Source organism: Bubalus kerabau, chromosome 5 (genome assembly GCF_029407905.1).
Source record: "Bubalus kerabau isolate K-KA32 ecotype Philippines breed swamp buffalo chromosome 5, PCC_UOA_SB_1v2, whole genome shotgun sequence".
Taxonomy (NCBI): domain Eukaryota; kingdom Metazoa; phylum Chordata; class Mammalia; order Artiodactyla; family Bovidae; genus Bubalus; species Bubalus kerabau.
Genome location: NC_073628.1, coordinates 132,189,640 through 132,215,836, shown reverse-complemented (window position 1 = coordinate 132,215,836; position 26,197 = coordinate 132,189,640). Strand labels below are relative to the sequence as shown.

Here is a 26,197-nt window from a genome sequence, read left to right as displayed (position 1 = left end):
TTTAAATTTCCTCTTCTCTCCTTGATCCTGAATAGCACATTTACATCTGTCCCACATTAAAACGGAGGTGGTGAGTGCCACTTTCTTTCTTTAATTCAGGTAGAGTCTAAGGAGTACAGAAAGAATTCTAACAAAATCTACTAAGTGGCTCACACTCGTTTCATTTCTTAATTTTTAACATGGCTTGTATGTCCCAAATAAGCATGACAATATAGTGATTTTAAAATACATAGTAACACATAACAATTGGTGGAGTGTGTATAAAGCATACCTATCAACTTTTACAGAAACACCCCTTAGAATACTATTGTGACTCTTAAAATTACAAATAATATAATCACCACCCGTCAGTACCTTACTTAAGTCCCACTTTAGAAAGAATAAAACAGATTTTTGTATATCAAAGGGCTATATAATAACATATGTGAAAGGCCAATGACATCTCTGGAAGAACGTCTCAGGCTGTTACTACTGAGACCTTTATAGACACAAGGTGCCCTGGATAATTTGGGGTTTGTTTCAATGTTAGCTTGTTTTGAATACGCTTTCTTTTTAATATATTTAATATTTATTAAATATCTTAAATAAGACATTCACATTATATTTTCAAGGGCAGAAACTTTTAAGTAACTTTTGAAGGGAGAATCTTAAATCTCAAACTTAGATGGCTATTATTTCACCCTCATTTTGCCTAAGGCTTTTTGCCAAATAGAAAATCAAAGTTTGAGACAAAATTTAGAAATCTTACTTGCTTGAGGCAACAGCTACCAAACTGTGCTGCTACTCGCAGAGAAAAGCTCTTTCTCCCTCTTCTACCAAGAACTCCCTAGGAGTTCACAGTAAATCTCCTGCGAGTGTAACTCGGGATGCTCAACAGGGGTGTTTGGGCAGAGGCAACAAGGGTGGACCCAACAAAGTCAAGGCGCCCTGCTCAAACACATCCTCCTCCCCAAGGACGGCGTTACACAGGCTGTGAGCCGAGACGACACTGGGCTAAAAGGGGAAAACTCCACGGAACCATCCCTGCACAGGAAATCCTAGAGACACTGGAACCCCTTTTTCCTACTAATGGATGGCCCTAATCAGAATGGATGGAAGGGGAGGTATTCATAAAAATGAGGAAATGAAAAAAGGAGTGTGCAAACAGGAGGATAAAAGGCACTGAAATAAAGTATGACACGTTCGGATGCTATCAGAGGCAGACAAGACATCAATGATTTAACTGCAGCATTTCCTGCTTAGACGAGTAAATTTGCCGATTCCCGTCGGGAGGAGAAAAGCCAGACAACCTGTGGAAACGGCTAGGTGTGAAGAACGTGCACTATCCCAGAGTCGGACACACACTCGCTCCGCGGCTGCCCTCTCGCCCGTCTTCAGTGGCGACACCGACGGTGGGCTGACTGGACGCGCGCGGTTGACGGAGGCGGCGGGTGCGGCTCGGGTGACAAGCGGCTGTGCCTCAGCTCCCAGTCCAGGGCCCGGGGCGGAGGGCCGTGACCCGCAGAGAGGGGCTCCCCGGAATCCACGGGGGGAGGCGACGGAAAACACTGAGGCGTGAAGGTTCAGGGTTTACGAGAAGCGAAGGTGATTAGCTCAGGGAAACCTGCTTATACCTCCGGGCTCTGAGGTGAATGTGCAAGATGGATGAAGAAACGCTCGCGTTTGCCCTGGCATCACACCTGGGCCGCTGCATGGGGCCCACGCGCTGCCGCCGCCGCCGGCCCTCGAGCCCAGGGGCAGGGAGGCCGCATGACGATAGGGGCTACAGGGCACTGCACCTGAGACGGGGAAGGCGCTCAAGGCACAGAGGAGTCGCTTCCGGGGCACTGCGGGCGGTCACGGGCAACCGTTGCACCTGCAGCCCGAGCCGCGGCTTCGACTCGACGCTGGTTCTCTGCACGTTGGAAGGAGCCAACTCGGCCTATAAGCGACCCGTAGAACCGCACTTAGCCCAGAATGCCTCCTCCTTCCGTTCTGTGTGTCCTGCTCCCATCTCAGAGTGGAAATCTGAGCGGGCGACTCGCCTTGCTGGGCGACACCTCAGGTCCCGGGCGCCGTCGGCAGTGAGGAGGAAGGTGCCACGGGGCCGCGGCCCAGCGCCGAGAGCGGGGCGCTGCTCTCGCCGGGCGCCCTGTCCTGGACACCGACCTGAGCACCGGCGGGGTCCCTGCCCAGCAAGGACCCACCCTCGCCCCCTCTACCTGACAGGGAGCCCGCAGAATTCAAGCACTAGGAGAAGGTGAGATGCGTTGAATCTCCATGTTTCAAACTTAATGAATATATGATTATTTCCTAAAAACCCTTCTTAAAAAAAAAAAACAAAACAAAATCCTGAGAGCTGTGCTGCCTCCAGCATGTGGAGACTCCCTAACAGCTGTACAAGGGGGAGGTGCGGAGGGACGTGAGGAGGCCTTACAGCGACCACGCGACGCCCCGAGCGCCAGGAGCCTCAGAGCGCGGGACGCGGCGCGCTCGCCCTTCCACCGCGGGCCCGCCGACGGAATCCACCGCAGCGAGAACTTGGGTCATTTCAACCTCCCGACAGGAGAAGCGAGGACTGGATGAAAACGCCACGAAAGAACAGAAAGGCTGAGACCGGACAAAAATGGTTCAAGAAATGAAAATGCTATCTGACCTTTCTTTAAAACATAGACAGTCACTCAAATATATATTTTTAAAAAGTTTTCATTACGTTAATTGACTTAGTCTAGCTATATAGAAGAGTTTTACACGGAAAGCACTCTATTAACAATAAATACGTTCGAAAATGTATCCCTGTACAAATGAAGACTGATGTTCACAAGTTCTACAGTATGTTGAGAGCCAAAGAATTCTGTTAAACTGCTATTACAGAATATATGACTAAAATAGTTAATAACTTAATTTCATCAGAATAAGTTACATACAGAATTTTGCCAATAGTTTAGCTAAGCTAAACATTTAGCACTGCCATTGCTGCAAAGACTTGAACGAGAAAAAATGATGGAACCACTGAAACGTCTTTTTATACGGTTAGATCTGGGCTGCTAATTTTTCTGTTTGGTTTAAGGGAGGGAAGGAAAAACCAATCAGAGGTCAGGAAATATGTTTCACATCTTACCTTTGCCATGAGCTAGCCAGGACCTCTAAAGTTCTCTTTCTACTCACTCACTTCATCTGTAAGATGCAGTGATGAGGAAGATGAGCTCATTTCTGAGATCCCTTTGCTCTAAATTCGGTAGCACTCTTAAAAACGATACAAAATGCCCATAGGAAAAGTGAAGTGGAGAAAAGTAATATATTCCTATTTTAAACTATCACCTAGGACAGCTGACTAGGGTACAAACAAGTCAGTTTAGAAATGTTGCTTATTAGAATAAACTGCATAAAAGAAAGCTTTGAACATTCCTTGTTGGGAAAACTGAAAGGACACAACTCATCTTAAACATCAATTTGATTTAAACATGCGTGCGCACCACCCCCCACACAACTTCAGGGAATAGGAATTAACTTTCATTTTTTCCTTCATACTCGTATGTCAACCCAGAAATTATGTTGGCAGACTTCATGGACAGAGGCCAAATTTACTTAATTGTAAGGAGTATTATCTCAGGTCAGTACAGAATGTCTCAGTAGTAGATCAATATTTCTTCTAGAAAGACATTTATTAAATAAATTTTTCTTCTTTCCAGTGTAACTGATAACATTTAAAACCCAGATAATTTTACAGTTACTGTTTCTCTGTCCAGGCACTGTGTTAAATGGATCACGTGTATTATCTTGCTGAGCTTTCAACAATGTTTATCAGGCCCCCCTGCACTGTTCAAGGTGCTGGCGAGACAGAAAAGGCCAAGCCCCTCATGGGGCTCACTGGCTAGAGAAATGGGGGCCATTTCATGAGATAGTCCCACTATTATCTTGTTGTAGAGAAGACACATAAGGAAGTCAGGTAATCTGCCAAAGGTGACAAAGCCAGTAAGGTATGGACCTAGAATCCAGCCAGGTCATCCTGTCCATTGCATTTTAACAGTTATTTTGTTAAAAGTGACCACTATGAAACATGACTGGGAAAAAAAAAATCTGAATCTTTCCAAATTAAGAAGCAGAGAACTCTTCTACAAGTCTCAGCATGTACACATGAAAGGCCACGGGTGAGGGTCAGGGATCAATGCTTCTCTGCAGCTCCTCTGCTTCAAATAAATACTTGTGATGGTAGTTGAGAGGTTAACCATGCACAGTTTACAATTAGATAACAGCTTCCTCCCAGCGTGATGATTTAAGTCAAGAAAGGACTGAAAGTTAAAAATAAACCAGTGCAAGTAGCCTTCAATACTGACCAAGCATATGCTGTCTTTACGGCTCCATCCACACTGAACTGAAGGGAGACCAGCCAAGGAGAGCCCACAGAGAGGTGCTAGGGAAGGTGTGGGAACAACAGGCGAGTGACCACAGGTGGCACTTGGCACCAGAAATGAAACTGCTTTCATGCCCGGTTCAAGAACTCTAATTTTCTAAGTTGCAATCAGAGGATGTATCACACTCGGAAATAGTGTGGGGAACATGAATCGTACACTCAAGAGACCCCAGTGTGAAAATTCTGAGGCTGGCTGAACGGCGGCCCTGCGTTTACCCTGCTGGCAGCATCACAAAGTCAGAAAACCGTTGTCTCGTTCTGAATAGCAAAGAGGAGTTCAAACAATCCCGTAACACAAACAACGACGACATCACAATTGCCCCCAAGGGGTTTCAAATATTTGTCCAGCATGAGGACCAGTCTCAGAGCATTGTAGCCAGTGCTTTGTAAAAACCCCTTCCATCCTCAGGAGGTGCAGCAAGCATATACAATAACTAAATCACACATGTACACACAAAAAGAAAATTCTCCATCTTTGCTCTTCTGGGAGACATTAAGAAAGCAAGTAAAATGCCACATTAGAACATGATGAAGCTTTTTTTCCCCCTTTCTTTTCACTAGAACAAGCAGTGAGACAGGAAACACTTCACTGTATACAATAAATACAACTTTGGTGCAAATGGATTTGCCTGAATAACAGATAACTACTCTTAATTATATACACCTTTGGAGTACATAATGTTATATTTCATGGTAGTTTCTCTAAGTTTTGTTAAAACTACTATCTCTTGAATATGATGTACTCAAAAGCACAAAGGGGAGACACCCCCTGAGAATTAAATAAGCATTTGTAAATAATTTAGAAAAACAGAACTGCTAATAAATTAATAGTAATGCTAGAAAACAACTTTCTCGCTAGAAACTTTGATTATGGCAAGTGTGATATTTTCTCCCTTGAAAAGTAAACATGTATCACTCAATAGGCCAGCAAATTTGGAAAACTCAGCAGTGGCCACAGGACTGGAAAAGGTCAGTTTTCATTCCAATCCCAAAGAAAGGCAATGCCAAAGAATGCTCAAACTACTGCACAATTGCACTCATCTCACACGCTAGTAAAGTAATGCTCAAAATTCTCCAAGCCAGGCTTCAGCAATATGTGAACCGTGAACTTCCTGATGTTCAAGCTGGTTTTAGAAAAGGCAGAGGAACCAGAGATCAAATTGCCAACATCCGCTGGATCATGGAAAAAGCAAGAGAGTTCCAGAAAGGCATCTATTTCTGCTTTATTGACTATGCCAAAGCCTTTGACTGTGTGGATCACAATAAACTGTGGAAAATTCTGAAAGAGATGGGAATACCAGACCACCTGATCTGCCTCTTGAGAAATTTGTATGCAGGTCAGGAAGCAACAGTTAGAACTGGACATGGAACAACAGACTGGTTCCAAATTGGGAAAGGAGTTCGTCAAGGCTGTATATTGTCACCCTGTTTATTTAACTTATATGCAGAGTACCTTATGAGAAACACTGGACTGGAAGAAACACAAGCTGGAATCAAGATTGCCGGGAGAAATATCAATAACCTCAGATCTGCAGATGACACCACCCTTATGGCAGAAAGCGAAGAGGAACTCAAAAGCCTCTTGATGAAAGTGAAAGTGGAGAGTGAAAAAGTTGGCTTAAAGCTCAACATTCAGAAAACGAAGATCATGGTATCTGGTCCCATCACTTCATGGGAAATAGATGGGGAAACAGTGGAAACTGTGTCAGACTTTATTTTTTTGGGCTCCAAAATCACTGCAGATGGTGACTGCAGCCATGAAATTAAAAGACGCTTACTCCTTGGAAGGAAAGTTATGACCAACCTAGATAGTATATTCAAAAGCAAAGACATTACTTTGCCAACAAAGGTTCGTCTAGTCAAGGCTATGGTTTTTCCAGTGGTCATGTATGGATGTGAGAGTTGGACTGTGAAGAAGGCTGAGTGCCAAAGAATCGATGCTTTTGAACTGTGGTGTTGGAGAGGACTCTTGAGAGTCCCTTGGGCTGCAAGGAGATCCAACCAGTCCATTCTGAAGGAGATCAGCCCTGGGATTTCTTTGGAAGGAATGATGCTAACGCTGAAACTCCAGTACTTTGGCCACCTCATGTGAAGAGTTGACTCATTGGAAAAGACTCTGATGCTGGGAGGGACTGGGGGCAGGAGGAGAAGGGGACGACAGAGGATGAGATGGCTGGATGGCATCACTGACTCGATGGACGTGAGTCTCAGTGAACTCCAGGAGTTGGTGATGGACAGGGAGGCCTGGTGTGCTGCAATTCATGGGTCGCAAAGAGTCGGACACGACTGAGTGACTGATCTGATCTGATCTGATCTGATCACCAATAAAGGTCTATAATAAAAAAAAAAAAGGTGAAATTTTAATGCTAAAACATCTGCCTAAAAAAGAAAGCACTGAATTTCAGTAATATAAACATCAATTGAAGCCTCTGACCAAAACCATATCACCTCATCAGGTTTTAGGGGTAAGACTGTCAGGTGGACTAAACCAGGGAGCAGGCAGATCTTCATCTCTGGGGTTACACCCATGTGCATCATGTTACACGGCAAAAGGACTTTGCAGGTGGAAGGTAATGGACCTGAAAACAGGGAGACTACCCGGGACTGTCTATGCCATGTGCAAGGGTCTACACCTGCCACGCTGGCTGTGAAGATGGAGCAAGGAGGTGGAGGTCACGCCCACAAGGAGCTGCTTCTAGGAGCTGACACGCATACTCAGGTGACACGGCAAAGGGACAGGGTCCTTGGCCCTGCAAGACCAAAGACCTGGCTTCTCCCTACAACCTGGAGAAGTCTCCTCTTGAAACTCCAGAAAAGAGCAATTCCAAAGACGCCTTGATGGCAGTCTAGGGAGAGCAATGCTGGAATCCTGACCCACAGAGCTGTAAAAGCCATACATCTCTGTTGTATCAAGCCACTACATTTGTGGGAATTTGTTAGGGCAGCAATAGGAATCTGACATGAATGCACTAACGATTCACACACCGCCTGGGCCAAGTCCACGTGCTGAGTCAGCTGCAGGCCAAGAGACGGAAAAGCTTGTGACCTGAAGCATCCATGACCTCTGCAAGCTCACTGGACAGTCTGGGGATGGGATCAGTTCAGTCTTTGAGGGTTTTTTTTGGGGGGGGTGGGGTGGGGTGGAGGGAGAAGCCAGTATATTTACAGTAAGACAAATGAAAGGATAAAATGATGATCTTGTATAATTTAAAAGCACACTGGTTGTTCACTGACTGCTAAGGACCCTAAACCAGGTAATTACAACCGCTTTAAAGACTCATATTAGGGACAGAGAAGAGAAAGCAGGTCACATGCTACATGGCACTCAGTTCACAGTTGATGTTTGAAGCTTGGTCAAAATTTTTCTTATAAATGTTTTAAATTTGCCAAAATAAGGTTCCCATCATGTGTATGAAGCACAAGCTGGAATCAAGATTGCTGGGAGAAATAGCAATACCCTCAGATGACACCACCCTTATGGCAGAAAGTGAAGAAGGACTAAAGAGTCTCTTGATCAAAGAGGAGAGTGAAAACGCTGGCTTAAAACTCAAAATTCAGAAAACTAAGATCATGGCATCTGGTCCCATCACTTCATGGCAAATAGATGGGGAAACAGTAGAAACAGTGACAGACTTTATTTCTTTGGGCTCCAAAATCACTGCAGATGGTGACTGCAGCCATGAAATGAAAAGACGCTTGTTCTTTGGAATAAAAGTTATTACCAACCTAGACAGCACATTAAAAACCTAGACAGCATATTACTTTGCCAACAAAGGTCCATCTAGTCAAAGCTATGGTTTTTCCAGTAGTCATGTATGGATGTGAGTTGGACTATAAAGAAAGCTGAGCGCCAAAGAATTGATGCTTTTGAACTGGGGTGTGGGAGAAGACTCTTTGAGAGTCCTTTGGATAGCAAGGAGATCCAACCAGTCCATCCTAAAGGAAATTAGTCCTGAATATTCATTGGAAGGACTGATGCTAAAGCTGAAACTTCAATACTCTGGCCACCTGATGCAAAGAACTGACTCATTGAAAAAGACTCTGATGCTGGGAAAGATTGAAAGTGGGAGGAGAAGGGGACGATAGAGAATGAGATGGTTGGATGGCATCACCAACTCAATGGACATGAGTTTGAGTAAACTCCAGGAGTTGGTGATGGACAGGGAGGCCTGCAGTCCATGGGGTTGCAAACAGTCAGAAACGACTGAGCGACTGAACTGATCATGTGTATGTCCAGGAGGGAAAATCATAGATTTATTGATCAAGAGAAAACTCACCAGGGATCAAGACTCTAGCTACCTCATGAATTATTCTGGATTTAAAAATAATCCCTCTGCTCAGAATCACCTAATTCAGAATGATGGACAGGCCCCAAAGCCATGTATGGTTTCCTCCTCCTCCCCTACCACCATACAATCCCATCAAGAGAGCTAAGTACTCTTCAGGTGCAATAGCTACAAATATGTCACAAAAATAAACAAGGAGAGAAAGAGGACAAATCATACAAAAAAAAAACCCAGGTGTTTTCCCTCCAGCTCACGGTCCTCGCTGCTTCTGGTTCTCCTCTTCCTGGACACACGGGGGAATTACTATGTCCACTCCTTTAAGATGGGCATGGACACGAGACTTGTTTTAGCCAATAAAACATGATTGGGAATCAACCTGTGTTACATTCAAGCAGAAAGATTTAACTGAGAGCCAGTAAGTGAATTCTCCATGATCTTTTCCCCTTGTGAAGATCACACGAGACGGAAGCCCCTGAAATGCCAAGTGACCACGTGGAGGCAGGGCGGCCACCTGGGCCCACAGTGGACTCTGGATAACCACAGAAATAATATGCTTCAGTGCTGACTGCTGTTGCTTCCTGCAGCGTGCTCTAACCTGTGCTTTGTGACGGATTTAGTTAAACCCACACTCTGATGCCCAGCCTGCCTCTAATTCATTCACTCAGGAGGTACTGAGCATCTACTCTATGTCCTCTACTTTACACTTGGGACACAGGAGGTACGAACCCAAACCACGGAGACCCCGGTCCTCGTGAAGATACATGTGGTGAGGGAGGGAATAGGAAAGGACTAGGCATAGTGAGTGAGTCACACAGCGTGTTCCAAGGTAAGAAGTCTAAGAAAAACAGGAAAAAACAAAAACACGATAAGGATCAGGAATTCTAGGGGAGGTGTGTCAGGGGCAGCAGATTCATTATTAAATAGAGTGAGCTCAGGAATCGCCACCCAACCGCCACACAACGTGACGGGACAGAGGCGAAAAGGTGCCTTCAAACTGCTTGCAAATACCAAACTGCTGTGCCCATCTTCACTGCCACAATGGCTGCTGGTACTGAGGAGCAAGAGAGGATTCCTCTGGGTCAGTATCACAGGAAAGACGGGTAGTTTGATATGGCTTGAATAACAATCATATATTTTTTTAAAAAATCATACATTTGGATTATTTTAAAATAATCCAAGGTGACAAGAGGAAACGTACACCTTGACGGCCATGTTCCTACTTCATAGGTTTTAGTTTCCAGTCTCAAAGGGGCGTTTCCCCGGAAATGTCAGCCCCAGCTGCGGGTCCACAGGAGGGTTATGAAGAAAGCCCTCCGGATCCTGCTCACTTCTGAGGCTTGGGAACAGAGAACAGGCAAGTGCAGGGCAGGCACAAACGGCGCTTCCCCCCACGTTCCTCGGCTGCATGCGGAGTGGGACATGGTGACCCCAGGTGGAGGTGAGGGGCAAGTCGGGGACCTGGTGGCGTTGGGACCATGCCACCAGACCCCGATGCAGCGCGCCCGCAGGCCAGGCGGGGGAGCACCTCACTGCCTCCCGCGTGCACAGCCCGCCCACCCCTGGGCCTCGGGCTCCTGGACTCTGGAAGGCGAAGAGTCTGCAGCCACAGCTCGCAACCACCCCCGGGTCTCAGGGAGCCCAAAGACTGTGAAGTGAGCAGGACAGTCACATACGTGAGTCCCGCCCTCACAAGCACCAGCAGCTCCGTGAATGACTGAGTCCTGTCTGACCACCTGAACTGGCCCGGCCAGCAGACTGCCTAACAGGAGGCAGAAAAACAGGGCTCAGTCCTTAAGTAAATGGAACAGCACGGAAGTACTGTAAACAAAGACTAATGTTTTCCAAATTGCAGGTTATAACCCATTAATGAGTTGTGAAATCAATTTACTGGATTGTAAATAGCATTATTTTTAGTAACACAAAATAAAAGAGACAGTATCAGGAGGAACCATGGTTGTAACAGGGAATTTCCACTTCAGTGTTGTGCAGTGCGATTCCCATGGGGTCATGGTACAGCTGGGGCGTGGGGGGCAGGGGCACACTATCAGGAAATCTGGGAGCCCCTTATTGAGAGAGCTTGACTCAAAGGGGAGACGTGCCCTCCTCATGAAATTAGAGATACACACACACACAACTCATTTTCCAACAAGTCTTACATCTGTGCGGTTGGTAAACAACAGGTAAGAACAGAGTGAAGTTTATACATCGGGACATGCATATTCCAACTCAGAGTCTCCCAGCCACACCCTCTGTCCAATTGCATACACAAGCGCTAAATGAAGATCTGACTTAACTGAGTCCATGGAGAAAAGGAAAGGGGATGAGAGCTCAGACCACACACAGGGATAAACGTGGCGCGTGCTGGGCTGGCAAGCACAAAGACGTTTAGATTTTGCTCAGCTCTGTGAAGCACATGCTAAGGGGCCGTCGAAGAGCCACAGAAGAAGCAGCCAGCACAGGGGAGCCCCCAACGAGAGCAGACCACACTGGGCGTGCTGACCCCAAGGACAGGGCAAGGTCACGGCTGGGTCCTCACGCCAATGCTGCAGGGCTGGCCCCTGAGCTTCGAGGAAGGGGCGAGCCACCCCCATGTGTGGCTGAGGCCCCGTCCCGCAAACCTCTTGCAGAAGCGCCCATCCTGCTTCAGCCCCTTGTCTGACCCGCCCCCGGTCAGCCTGGGATGTCACTCCCTGGGCCTCTCTGTACCCTCTCACCCCCGTTCAGATGCCACCTCCTGGCAGGAGCTGTGCCATTTCTAAAATACTCCCCCTGCTGGTCACTCCATGTGCAGGCTAACAAACCCTGTTAGTTCTTCGTCTGTTATTTATCTATTTCCTCCCACCACAAGGTGAGAACCATCGAGAGGAGGACTTACCTTGTTCAGGCTACATACCCCGACCCTGGAATGGCACCTTTTTTTCCTGAATGAATCGGTGCAGCTGTTTCAAGAGGAGAAATAAATTGCTCATAGCCTCCCTCTCTGCTTCCCCTTTCTTTTTCTGTCTCCTCCACACCACCGTCACGGTCACAAAGGCAACTCAGCATTTATGCAGCATACCACAGTGCTCAGAAAACACGTTTACTTTCATTTCATGACTAGGCTAGGGGCTGGTGAACACAGCATGGTTACTACCCACATTTCTACTGGTAGAAACCTGGAAACTGAACCAGAGAAAAGTGAATAAATGGACTGACCAAGGTCCTACAGCACAGCGGGCAGGTCAATCCAGAAATCCACCATCCTCTACAAACGTCCTTCTGTCCCACACTCAGAACAAGGCAAGAAGAAAAGCATGGCGGACACCATGGACAAAGGCGTACAGCCAAGGAGGGGAGCAGGCCAGAGGACACCCCCCCCAGAGGACCCCAAATGCCGAGCCAAGGACTTTTCATGACAGTCCTTAGGCCACAGAGAACAGGTGAAGATTTGCAGGAAGTAAGATAATCAGATAATGTGTTTAAAGAAGGATTTTCTCTGCTGGGAATATGGTAACCATAATGGATTAAAAAGGAATATTACAAACACAGAAGGATCCTTTCCTAGTCCAAAGAGGAAGTGCTTACAGTTTGAGGAGGACAGAAAAGAAAGTGGAGAGGCTGGGAGACAGTGTGTATGGTGGGGGCAGAAATAAAACTAAAGGCTTCTGAGATTTTTTTTTTCTCTCCAGTTTTGAAGATCTGGACATGATCTGAACATCCAGCAACATTATCTTTGATATGTAATTTTTAATCCCAAATTTAAGGAATTATTATTGCTCCATGTTGACATACTTTTAAGTTAAAAACTTGGTTCTGAAAACTGGCTGGAAACATGACTGTCTATACAACCTTATCTGCTACAGAAAATGTGACAGAACCAGAGATTTTACTGCAGGTTGACATGTTATGGAATTAAATGATACATATTAGAGATAGAAACTGGAGAGACAACTAAAAAATTCAAAGACTTGATAATCTCTTAAGGATTGTTAAATACAAAAAACTTTGTAAGTGTTCCTTATAATGATTAAGTCAAAATAAGTGAAAATAATTTGATTTTTGGAAAAAAAGACATTTTGGAATAAACAAAATATAAATGCATAATTATGAGATGTTTCTAGAAATCCTTGGTATTTCTGTCCTACTGACTTAAATTCCTGGAAAAAAATCTCCTTTACTAAATTAAATGAAATTTAGCTCCAGAATAGAATTCATTCAAACTAAACTTACTGGAATTTTCTTTTATGAACATACAGATCTCTTTTATTTGTAGTTTCATAATATTTAGACCTGAACTGTGAATAAATCATGCCCTACAGATTTAATCCTCAGCAAAAGCAGAAAAAAAAAATCAACATAAAGTATAGAGTTTATCAAATTTTCTGTGAGCAAAATAAATTTATATAGGTGACCACATTTTCAAGTACTTTTTGGAACCAATTCTTAAAAGCAATCTTTTTAGTTTTTTAAACGGAAGTACAGTTGATTTATAACGGGTATACAACATAGTGATTCAGTATTTTTATAGATTATACTCTACCTAAAGTTATTACAAAATAATGGCTAAATTTTCCTGTGCTGTATCATATATCCTTAGTATTTATTTTTAAAACAATCTTTCAAATTTGCTCTTAAAAACAAAAGTATAAGTCAATAACACAGGAGGGCAATAATTTTTTAAAAGCAAAAATTAAGGTCAACTTGTCTAAGTCTGTGTCACAATTTCTATCCTTGTTATTTTATACATATTTTTTGTTAGCAAAGAATTTTTCCTGATCCTTCTACATAAGATTTTTATTGGGTCCAAACACCTTGTTGGGCTAGAGTTCAAACTTTAATTCTTGATATTCAACATACTTTGCTTAGTGAACTTCAGTTTCAAACCATCAAAATTTCTACTTCACAGAAAAGACAGGCAGAAACACAAGATATTTTCTTATGTTAAGAATATTTGTCTCAAAATAACGTGGAAAACAAAAATACTTGGGAAAGAAATTATTTTCCTATTGATTCATTCGTCAAAGTAATCAATCTCATTGCTACTTCCTCACTGGCTGTGCCTCAGGTGTGCCTCAGAGTGTTTTATGATTATGGGCATCCCCAATTCGTGTGTGTGTGTGTGTGTGTGCGCACGCACATGTGCACACACACATGAACTACATACAACTACATGACCCTAAGTTAATTGGTTTAGATAAAAACTGACATTAGCAATTCTTAATTATTCTATTAAAATTTTGCTCTGTATAATCACATACTTTGGAATAATACATCACCTAAACCTAGAGATGCATATACATTTGTAAACCCCATTGAGAACACCTGTAAGCAGCAGTGGCAGGCAAGCTAAAGGAGTACACTTCCAAAACTGGTAAGCTCTGTGAAACCAAAACTGGTTTCACGTAATAATGCTGGATCTTCAGGGTCAGGCAACTACGGCACGTGCAGAGTGACAGCCGCAAAACAGCATGCACAGCACACACGCGTGTGCAGAGCGGCATGCACACAGCGCACATGCCTGTGCAGGAGCTAAGGGCACGTGCAGTCGTGCGTGCGTGCGATGCTGACCCAGCAGTTTTAAGTATAACAGATTACTGACAGAGTGCTGTTAGGACATTCCGTTCAGGTGAGGAACAAAGGCAACATGGGTTATCTTTCCTCAGGGCCATCCTGGACGCAGGAGAATCAAGCGACAGGTTCAAGGCCTCACAGAGCCTCAGTGACAAAAGTGAGAAAGCTTTAAAAATGTCTAGTCACCTAATTTGGCTCGTTTCATTATTTTGTCATTTAGTGAAATTCATTCCTCATTAGACCATTTAATTTTTATTTCTCACTTAAAAACAATAACTTAATTTTAAAAAATCAATTGTTTTCAATGAAATTATGACACCAAAGATGAGGTATCATTAAATTAAAGCCAAATTACTTTTATCTTAATTCTTATTTGATGGTTACCATTTTGTCTTATGTTACAAGGAAACTATGATTTGAAAACTTTTAGGAGAAACTCTTATCATTCCCTTTAAGTTATTCAATCTAAAAATTATTTCTTCCCAGTAATTGCTATGTTAATAGAAAACCAGTTTACATCAAGGTAAAGTTGGACTAGCTACCTTCAGTTCTGTTTTAGGTACAAAGGACACTGGTATGTTATCCGCTCTAGAATCGGTAAATTACAAGTGTCTTCTACTTGTACTTTTACACTTTAGGGGAGTATTTCCTCCTGAGCCACAAATCATCTGTAGGTCCCCCCCGAGTAATCACAACCATGTACGCTACTTGAATAAATTTGCAAACGACTCTAACATTTTTAAATGGTCAGGTGAGGTCTTTAAGATATGGTTTATTCTTCATACTGTCTTAATATTATCAAACATAAAATAAAAGGGAGGGTCCATGGCAACAGTTAAAACTAGACTTTTTCACTGGCATTTTCTTTTACTAAGTGACCGCCTGATGGTCAAAGAGAAGTGTCCAACTCTCACATGAATGGACGCATTTTACCCAATAGGTTTCAGCTCAGGACCTGAGGATGTTTAAAATGTTGATTAGTATTTAGACGGTAAGAGCTGGCATATAATTCGTATGTCCCTTATATTTTAATCACGTGGGTGGGGTGGAGGGAAGCGGATAGATAACTGAAATTATATTGTGTCTCTTACCTAAAGAATGTGCAGCTGTGGTTTTGGAGCTGAAAAAACGGCCAAGCCCAAGGTCTCCAAGCTTGACCACCCCAGTAGCCGTAATGAACACATTAGCTGGTTTTATATCTGTGAATTAAAAGGCACTGGGTGAAAAATGTTGTCAATGTAGGTATATTCAAGGGATTAAAGATACTTCTCATTATAGAACTTTAAATATATGTTAAAAACTCAGTTTGAATTCTGAACCAGTTATTTATTTTGAGTAATGTTCACATATCCTAGTATTTCTGAGTTGTCGGTCCTTTGATAGACAATCATCAATACAGGATGATAAGCACTATTAATTTTCATTTAAAATGCATTTTTTCCATTTTCAAATGAACTTCTGTGAAATTCAAAGCACAAAATAAATGCGTGCCCTCTACCAGTTTTAAACATCCTACTAAATAGTAATTTACTGACATGTTTACATAAAATATAAAATCAAAACAGATGCAGATAATTACTTAGATGATGTTATTTTAATTGCTTATGTCAACTGTACTGAAATTTCTTACATCCCAAAATGAAGGGGTCCATGCCTCAGTGATGTAACCTTCATACACTTGGTCTGACCGTTTGACTGAGAATCATGAATATATTACGAGTGAATGCTGAACATTAAAAATCTAAGTAGCTATAAGGTATACTGTTCACTAAAAAAAAAAACAACTCTTACTTATGCATATTCAACTGCTTTCTTGCATCTATTTTTTTTAACTTTTATCAACATAATCAGTAAAAAAAAGTTAAATAGAGAAATAACTAATTCTCATTCTTATTTAAAACCAAGTATGGCTTTACTTAAAGGCTTATCATTCTAGTATTAATAAGTTTATAATTTGGAAATAAATCACCTAGGAAAGCATGATAACACAATGGCTGGAAGGAATTTATTCGTAAACTGCCTAGTGCCCTGTGACCTTTACAACAACATGAAAAGCTTCACAAGCCTGGACTCACCCCGGTGCATGACTCGTCGAGAATGCATGTGCTCCAACGCACTGCACAGCTGCACAAAGTATTTCCAAACGGTCCTTTCAGGAATTAGCCTCTTTTGTTTCTTAAAATGCTGTTTAAAAAATTAGAAAGAAGTTTAAAAAAAATTTCAAACTAGATTCTGACTTAAGTCAGAAAAACACCTATTCTCATCTATTAGAAGCTAAAAAACAAATGATTTTTCATAGTGAAATGATACCAGGATTTGTACCTGATATCCTACCTTAAATTTCTCCTGACTGTATCTAAAGTCATTATAGGCCGTATCAGGCTACATCTCTGTGATGTCCATCTGTTTCAAAAATTTAACATCCATATAAGGTGATTTCTTATCTGAAAGGAGGATGTCAAATTTAAGAATAGCCAGAATAAGAAAGTCTAGAGACCTGGAGGTAATTATGTTCATTACAAGACAGGGCTTCTCTTGACAGAAGTTAGTGAAGCAGAATTCCTTTTAAATACTGAACCACCCTTGGTGATTTGAAATATCACTTAATTTATTAAAAATTAAATAAATAAGAGGGAATTGCATGAAAACTTTCATGAATATTTCCACTGCATATTCCAAGTCAAACCTGCACTTTGCTTTGAACAAATAAAACTAAACACGGGAGCAAAACATGAGAGGAAGACCAGGGCAGCAAGCTGAGCGTGAGCAGCCTAGTCTGGAAAGACCGCACCATTATGCGTAGAGGGGCCGTAACGGAATAACTGCAAAACCCAAGGGACATAATGTGTGCCCATTTTTCTGCATTATATGTGCTGGAAGAATATACTAAAAATATGCTAATTCAAGAACAAAGTCCTTAGTTTCATTTCATAGGATTTGTAAGGATTCTTTACATAAAAATTATTTTTCAAAACCAAAAATGCAACTGGTTTCTTAGCAAAATTTGTAAATGACCAACATGAAAAAGTATTGCATTTAAACAAATTTTCAGACAATTTTAACTTTTTAATATTTACATAGACATCAACATTTAAACATGTGCTTTAATGCACTTTATCTGATGATGTGACATTTTAGAAAGTTCAACTGTTTTGATTTTTTTTGTAACTGAATATGGAGAAATGGTATTTCAGATGATTCCAACACAACACACTCTGTCAGTCCCTGCCCCTGTGACCAGGTGAGGGCGGCTGAAAGGAAAAACAATGCAGGGAAAGAGAGCTGCCAGCGCGCCTACCTCGTGCTCAGCACAGATCAGGTCTACTGACTCACGTGCACTCAGCGCACCAAAGGAGAGCTCTTCAAGGAAAAGCAAACCACTTCAGGGTAGTCTTTATCGTAACACGTACTATAGAAACGAACTTATTAGCAACTTCAATGACTACTACCTCAGTAGCAAAAAAAAAAACAAAAAATAAGTAACAATCAGATGACCAGGTAAAAAGCAGATCAGGGTTATTACTAAAATGGTAAAAATCTCCCAGATCATGTTTCAGTGTTAAATCTTATTAACCGCAGCCTGCATCAGCATCAGTTTTCAGTCTATGAGGGCAACGCTGCAAAATCAGTTTTAGACACATAATTTTCTTTCAGACTTGGAATGAGTCCAAATAAAGCCTGTCTATGTGCTCTCCCTGACGCTGGATTAGCATATCAGAAGACCGTTTGATGTCAACAGGAAGATGGGGAACAGGCTTCTTTTCATTCAAAAATAAATATACCATATCATGTAAGTATCAGACCATGAAAGAATAATTTTATGCTTCAATATAGATTCTGAAATCATCATAATTATAATTAACCTGACGGTTTACCTTTAAAGTTCCATTATTAAAAAATAAATTGTATATTAAAAACAGGGCACAATGAGAAAACTGCCCTCAAAATGGAAGATGTGATCAGGCCAAGGACTGTTTCTTTCAACAAGTTAAAGATTTTAACAATGAACTGGCATCAATATAATGCTAGCTAGACAGAAGGACTTGGCCAAATGTAAGTATCCAAACTAGTAAAATGTTTTTGAATTTTATGAATTTGATTCAATCAATCATAAAATAAATCAAAAGCAGTTTTAACATGTCATTGGTTATCTCCCAATATTTTTTCCATGTCTATTTAAACATACAGTTTTTCAACCAGCCTTGAGTTAAAAAAAAAAATTCCCCGCCCCCCCCCCCTCCCCCAGAAAAACCAATACCTATGATGAGAAGAGCCTGTCTGTTCTGATGGTGGCACTGTCGGCTATCTCTTAAGAGGATGAATAGAAAAAAGGCAATAAAAATTTGAATTCTGGTAAAATTTATATTAGCACTATAAAACAAGAACTCACATAATGCCAATATATTTTTAAAAAACAACCTTTTCTTTACTTATTCTAAAATATACACATCTTTTTAAAGTAATTATCTAGTCAAATAGCATTACTGTTCAAAAATCCTATCTTTTTCTGAAAAAAGACAATTCAGCTCCAGATTTGGGGGAAGTAAACGTAAAAGCAATATATAGGAATAAAAGACGGACATTTATTTGTCATGTGGTACGTTTCTAATAAAGCTAAATCATTTTAAAGGGTTACTATTAACAAAGATTTCCATGAAAAAAATTTAAAAGATAAGTCACTTTTACTATGTTATAAAACAGAATTTTAACCTCTTATATCTGAAAATATCTAAAAAGTCATGAAAGACAGAAATGAGCACTCAGATATACCTGATCATTTGGACAGAATTTTTATTGTCTTTTTTTTATTTTTAAGGTGGGTTCATCTTTTTTTATGCAAAGCTTCAAATACTGTTTAAGAGCATATTTTCTACCTCCTTCAACATTCAAACAAACACTGAACATTATTCATATCAGAAAAAGAAAACCAGATGTAACAAAAAGCTAACCAGTGTATTTGTAAAACGCATATACAAACATCGGATTATATTGTTCTCTCACTTATGTGTAACAAGATGACCAACATCTCACCTAGGTGGAATTCAGCATCCTTGGTAGAACACGCAGCGTCACTAAGGTGAGGCTAGCCGATGCAGCCTGCCTCCACGCAAAGGTGTTTTGGAAAATGGGCACAGCTTTTTTTTTTTCATTGTCAAACATTCTCTTACAAACTAAAGGCCCCAAAATCAAATTATACAGCAGACACTGTTTATCAAGTACCAATTTTGGGGAGGAATCACTCCTCAGTCTGGACACTCCCACTCCAAGCAGAACATACATTTCTTATTTCCACGTTCTGCAATTTCAGCATTCCTCCTTGGGAAATCTTGGGAAAAATTTTTATCACTATTACACAGTATAAACTCATCAACAGAGAAAGAACAGAAAATTATCTTGTTGGATCAAAAAAACAAGCTAATTTCTGTAGTGTATCAAAACATCTAACCCTACAGTCTGGTATGTTCATGTATAAAGAAGGACGTTGCAGACAAAACACCCAGATCCACAGGGTCTGCTTCGTGAGTGTGCGGCCCGCATGGTCACAGGCCCTGCGCTGAGTGTAGTGCTATTTCACCAGCTAGAGATTCCTAGTCACTTGCTCCATGGGGACGCGAGACGGTGTCAGCTGGTCCCAGGAAGCACATAACCAACACCCTTGGGAAACACTGTACTGCTGTAGTTAAAAAACAAAACCAAAGAACAGCACACACAATCCTGGGAGGCAAGTCGTTCTTGAAGATTAGGAGAAATGGTAATTAAATAGTAAGAAATAATGAAGCTACATAAGAACTGGCATTGCAGGCACCAGCTGGTTTCCATCTCTTCCAAGTATCTAACATGAGGAAGTACGGATTTATGTTCAATATTAGGAACTACTTCCTGCTCGGGAGTGTCGTCAAACGTCTAATGTGCCACTCACATCATCCATATGCACCTTTCGTAACAGGCCTGATGATGAGGCTTGGCAGTAATGGCTGTGTGACCTTGAAGAAGCCACTTAACCTTGCTGGGCCTTGGTTTCCTCACTATATTAAACAGCTTTGGAAATGAACAGAGTAAGTGGCTCCTGCTGCCTCTAAAATATCTCATTTACAAATAAAACACAAAAAAACAAATGCCTGATTGGCACATTTTCACACTGAAAAATAACAAATTTTAGTATGTCTGGTCCTTTAAATCTTCAGCTAATAACAACAAAGCAAAAATAACAATCGTACTACCTCCGAGATCCCCAGAGGTCCAGTTAATCCTATGAATGGTCTTCACATGAGATGACAGGTCAGATTTTTATAATAAGGTAGTTACAAGGTAATTAGATCAAACCTTTACCAACAGAAGCAATATTATGTTCCCAAACATCTCTGTAATTATAATGCATTTTTATAAGACTACATATTTCACAGTGCTTCTTTCAAAGATTTAAATGCAGAGAGACTAGATGATGGAAAAGGCAGGATGCTTCTGAAAGTATTAACTGGCAGTTCTAAGTGTGATTTCTATTATATATCAATCTTTCTATGGAAACATTTTTCTTCCAAGGGCATAAGAAGGTCTCAACAGACTAAAGTGTACATGTACTTGCCATACACAGCTTTGGGTATTATATAAATGGGTAAAATAGTTATGTAGAATTTTGGTATGTGATACTAATTTGCAATGTGTGAACATTTTCTCCCTTGGCACTCTGAATAAAATTCAGGTATCCTAAGTTGCTTTAGAAGATGCTAGTAGAATGGGCCTGGCAACCGGGGGAGCACTAAAAAAAACAAAAAAACAAAAAAACAACACCTGCATCTAATTTTATCCTCTTTGATAAAATACTTCCCACCCAAGCTCTACTCTCTTTTTCCTTTCCTATAAATGTCAGAAAAGCTAAGTGTACTCAGCTGCTTCTAATTATAATTTAATAGACTATCAATGTAATCCATCCATTCCCCAAGTCAAAATCATACAGGTTAACAATAGAAGTGGAAAACATATTTTATCTTATGGTAGAAAATGTGAAACATATAAGATTTTTTTTTCCTGAGTAATTGAGCCTTGGGGGTAAAAAAAGAGAAAACCTTATTTATCAAACAAGAAAAATGAGCTCCTATAAAGTCACAATGTTCTTCCCCTAACCCCCAAAAGTTGCCTTCTAAATGTTGGTGTATCAGTATCAAGGAAACTTGGAATAGTTCTTAAAAATCAATGAAAAAAGGTAGGAATATATCAGAATTACTAGGAGGAATGATACTGCATTGCTGCCATGTGGATAACCTGGAAGCTTCCAAGTGCCTAAAGCTGATGGGGAAATATCTGAAAATGCTTAAGACATTGCCTCTACTGCATTAGAGGACTACAGACAGACGGTGAGACGAAAAAGTGGCAAGTCCATCTTTAGGGTGACGTGGAAAGCTACAAAGGCAAACAAGAGCGCTTGTCTCTCTGATGACGTCTTTCTGGTTATATTAAACCAGACAACAGTGAAGAGAGAATACGGAAATATATTCTTAATGGACAAGGAAAACAGTGGAACAATAAGGAGCCAGTAAAAGTCTCTCAGTAGAAATATGAACGAAAGAAAATGAACCACAAGTCTGAGCCCTTCTCCCTTACTTGTCTTCAGCTACCAGCACTGGTGTCTGTGTGCATAAAGTTCTCAGAGGCAACTTTCCACCAACATTACCTTCAAATAGGAGCAAAAAGTTCCCTTCTAATTTCTTTTCTATGTAAACACAGTTAAAAATTTACACACAGTTCAAAAACTTACCCCCCTTTTCACTGTGCTTACATTATGGCACATAATTTTCAATTTATTAAAATCCCTAAGTTCAATACTATTTCATCACCAAATGTCTTAGGTTTCAAAGAAAACCCAAGGGCTATTTTATCAGCAATACTGCTTCTATGAAAATACTGCTGTATAACATACCTACACATGCACCCCGCATGGACATAAGCCTTTTTGGTCACACACACACAGGCGTACTGAGCGTGATGAGCAGGTACCTATGTATACAATATTCAGTTCTGTATAGCTTTTTCCAGACAGCGCCGCTAATTTGCAACCTTAAGACATCTGAATAATTTTGAAGACATAAGATAACATAAGATAGGTGGCAACCTTACATAAGAGACCTCGCAGGAAACAGGCTGTGCTTGGGAGAACTGGCCATTCTCCCTGTGGTCTGGCTCGGGCGGCACACTTTATGCCAGATGCTGAAATGGACATGTCTGTACCCTCCAAGCCATAAATCACCATCAACAAAGATAGATGGCACTGCTGGGGAGACTTTACTGCTTTAAGGATCCAAAGGTCAAGAGTGTAGAAGACGTTTCTAAGTGCTTTTCTTTCCAGTACAGCATTTAAAATTGGATAAGAACAGATAAGAATATGTCTGCAGATGTAAAAAAAACAACCACACTAAGAAGGTGAACAAGATTTACAAGTTGTAACAATTGAAGATAATAATTATCTCCAAGATTTGTTGATGTTTTCAGTAATTCATCCAAGTCTGCGGTGTACCCACCTCTCCCCTTGAGTGTGAGCTGGGTTGTGAGCGTGATGAACCATCCCCTCCGTGTCAGGTTATCTTACGTGACAGCAAGGATTCTGCAGCTGTAATGAGGGCTCTAAGCGGTAGTTTGAGTTAATCACGGGGCAGATCATCTCGGGTGAACTTGATCTGATTGGGTAAGCTCTTCAAAGAACTCAGAGAAATTCAAAGCCAGAGACTCTCCTGCTGGCCATAAGGGAGCAAACTGCTAGCTGCAGAGATGGACACGCGGCCTCGCGGATGGCTCCCAGCTGACACTCAGGAGGCGAGCATGGACGTCAGTCACACAGCCACAGGAACTGAATTCTCCCAACAATCCAGTCAACGAGGAGAATCCTAAACCTCAGGTGAGATCGTGGCCCCAGCTGGCGCCTCGATTTCAGTTTCTAGCGTCCTGGGCAGAGAACCCACAAAGCAGGATGTGAACTCACTAACCCCCCAAATTGTGAGATAACATGTTTGTCTTTTAAGCGGTTAGTTTGTGATAATTAGCAATTAAAAACAAATAAAAAGTGCATTTTCTACAGACAGCAAAAAAAAAAAAAAAAATTAAGTTTATGTTTTATAAAGAAAAGAGTCTTAACGCTCCTACCAAAGTTAAAGGAAATGCCACACAAGTGGTAACCACAGGAAATATAAAGTTGACGATTTAAGAATAAATCTGTATCTAAATATGTTATGAATAAGAAGAGAGGGCCTAACTCAGGAACAGGATGTGCGGGATCTCACTCTCTCCACCTCTATTCAGCCCAGCCCTGGAAGAACTGGTCAGAGCAATCAGACAAGAAAACAAATGACATGCATCAGAACTGAGCAGGAAGAAGTAAAACTGTCTCTGTTTGAAGATGACATCATTTTATAGGTAAACAAAATTCTAAAGACTCTATCAAAAAAGCAATTCTAATCAACAAATTCAGTGAAGTCACAGGATAAAAAAATTAACATACAAAAATCAGTAGTGTTTCTATACAGTAGTAGTGAATTATCTGAAAAAATAAAATGTATTCCATTTACAATAAGATATTTAGGAGTAAGCTTAAAACTAAGGAGGTAAACAGCCTCTACTCATAAAACTACAAGATGAAGAAACAAATCAAAGACACAAATAAATGGAAAAGAATCCCATGTTCATAAACAGAATAACTAATATTATTAAAATGTCAATACTACCAAAAGCCATCTATAGATTCAACACAATCCACATTAAGATTCCAATGGAGTTTATCACAGAAGTAGACAAAACAATTCGAAAATTTATGTGGAGCCACAAAACACCCCCCAAAGCCAAAGCAATACAGAGAAAGATGAGTAAAGTGGGAGGCATCACAATTCCTGATGAGACCCACATTATGAACTTACAGAAATCAAACCAGTATGGTACTGGCATAAAAACAGACACACAGACCAATGGAAAAGAACTGAGAGCCCATAAATAAGCCTAAGCATTTACAGGTAACTAATATTTGACAAGGGAGCCAAAAATACTCGATATAAAAATGACAGTCTCTTCAATAAACAGTGCTGGGAAAATTTGACATCCACGTGTAAAAGAATAAAACTGAAACCTTAATTTTCACCACTCACAAAAATTAACTCTAAACAAATTAAAGACTTAAATGTGAGACCTGAAACTGAAACGCCTAGAAGAAAACACAGAAGAGCTCCTTGACGATGATTTTTTCGATATGACACCTAGAGCATAAGCAGCAAAATAACAAGCAAGTACGGTGACATCAAACTAAAGGGCTTCTGCACAGCAAAGAAACAATCAAAAAGCGAAAAGGCAGCCTACAGAATGGGAAAACATATTGGCAAATGTATCTGATGAGGGGTTACTATCCAAAATATAGAAAGAACCCACACAACTCAATAGCAAAAAATAACCAAACTAAAAATAATAAGTCAATTAACAAAGAAGCAAAAGACCTGAGTAGACGTTTTTCCAAAGATAAAAGAATGGCCAAAAAGAACATGGAAAAGACGCTCAACATCACTTGTCATTATAGAAATGCAAATCAAAATCGCAATGAGATACCATTTCATGCCTGTTAAAATGGCCACCAAAAAAAGACAACAGGTAACAAACACTGTGAGAATGTGGGGAAAAGAGAACCCTTGTACACAGTTGTTGGGGTTGGTACAGCTATTATGGAAAACAGTATGGAGGTCCTTGAAAAGTTAAAAGTAAAACTACCATATGATCCAGCAATTCCACTTCTGGGAACATATCCAAAGGAAACTAAAACACTATCTTGAAAAGATACCTGCACCCCCGTGTTTATTGCTGCATCATTTACAGTAGCCAAGACATGGTAACAACCTAAGTGTGCGGGACTGGAAAAGACCCTGAGGCTGGGAAAGATTGAAGGCAGGAGGAGAAGCGGACAACAGAGGATGAGGTGGTTGGATGGAATCACTGACTCAACAGACTTGAGTTTGAGCAAGCTCTGGGAGTTGGAGATGGACAGGGAAGCCTGGCGTGCTGCAGTCCATGGGGTTGCAAAGAGTCAGACACAAATGAGCAACTGAACTGAACTGATTGGCCAATAAAGCAGTTGCAGTATGTATACAATGGAGTATTATAAAGTCATAAAAAACAAGGATATCCTGTCATGTGCAAAATCACACACAAACCCTGAAGGCACTGTGCTAAGTGAAATAAGTCAGACAGAGAAAGACAAATACTGCATGATGTCACTTACACATGAAATCTAAATGCGCAAACACACACACCATCTCATTAAAAAAAAAAAGAGAGATCAGATTTGTGGTCGCCTGAGGCAAGGGGTTAAGTGACGGGGAAGCTGGATGAAGGGGGTCAGGAGGTACAAACTTCCAGCTCTAAGGTAAGTATGTACCAGGGGTGTGATGCACAGCATGATGCTCCAGACAACACTGCTATCTGATACAGCAGAGTTGTTGGGAGAGTAAAGCCTAAGGGTTCTCATCAAAAGAAAAAAAAAAGTTTTCCTTTTTTGCTAGGAACTAGGAATTTAGGTGTTCTATTAGATGAGCTGCTAGTAAGGAGATCCAAGAAAAGTGTTTCCTTCAGAAAAGTTGTTAGTTTGCACCAAGAATTGACTGCACTGAAGAATCAGCACCCAAAGTGATTTCCTTGGTGGGTCTGAGGGTGAACATTCTAGCTTTCCCAGGGTGAGCACAATGTATGTGCCAATAGACCCCAACTGATAGAGTCCCACCCAGCATGCTGCTGCTGCTAAGTCGCTTCAGTCGTGTCCGACTCTGTGCGACCCCATAGATGGCAGCCCACGAGGCTCCCCCGTCCCTGGGATTCTCCAGGCAAGAACACTGGAGTGGGTTGCCATTTCCTTCTCCAATGCGTGAAAGTGAAGTTGCTCAGTTGTGTCCGACTCTTAGCGACCCCATGGACTGCAGCCCACCAGGCTCCTCCATCCATGGGATTTTCC

At 41.3% G+C, this 26,197-nt stretch overlaps 1 protein-coding gene across 4 annotated transcripts in view; it reads right to left on the bottom strand.

Moving 5' to 3' along the window:
- NEK7 (NIMA related kinase 7) overlaps positions 1–26,197 on the bottom strand; it is a 138,304-nt gene that overhangs the window by 20,763 nt on the left and 91,344 nt on the right. For all 4 annotated transcript variants that reach the window (XM_055583145.1, XM_055583148.1, XM_055583146.1 and 1 more), the window contains 2 exons: positions 16,305–16,413; positions 15,321–15,428 (listed from right to left, as the gene is read on the bottom strand). In XM_055583145.1, coding sequence (XP_055439120.1) covers positions 15,321–15,428; positions 16,305–16,413 — 217 coding nt within the window. The remainder of the gene's footprint in view (positions 1–15,320; positions 15,429–16,304; positions 16,414–26,197) is intronic.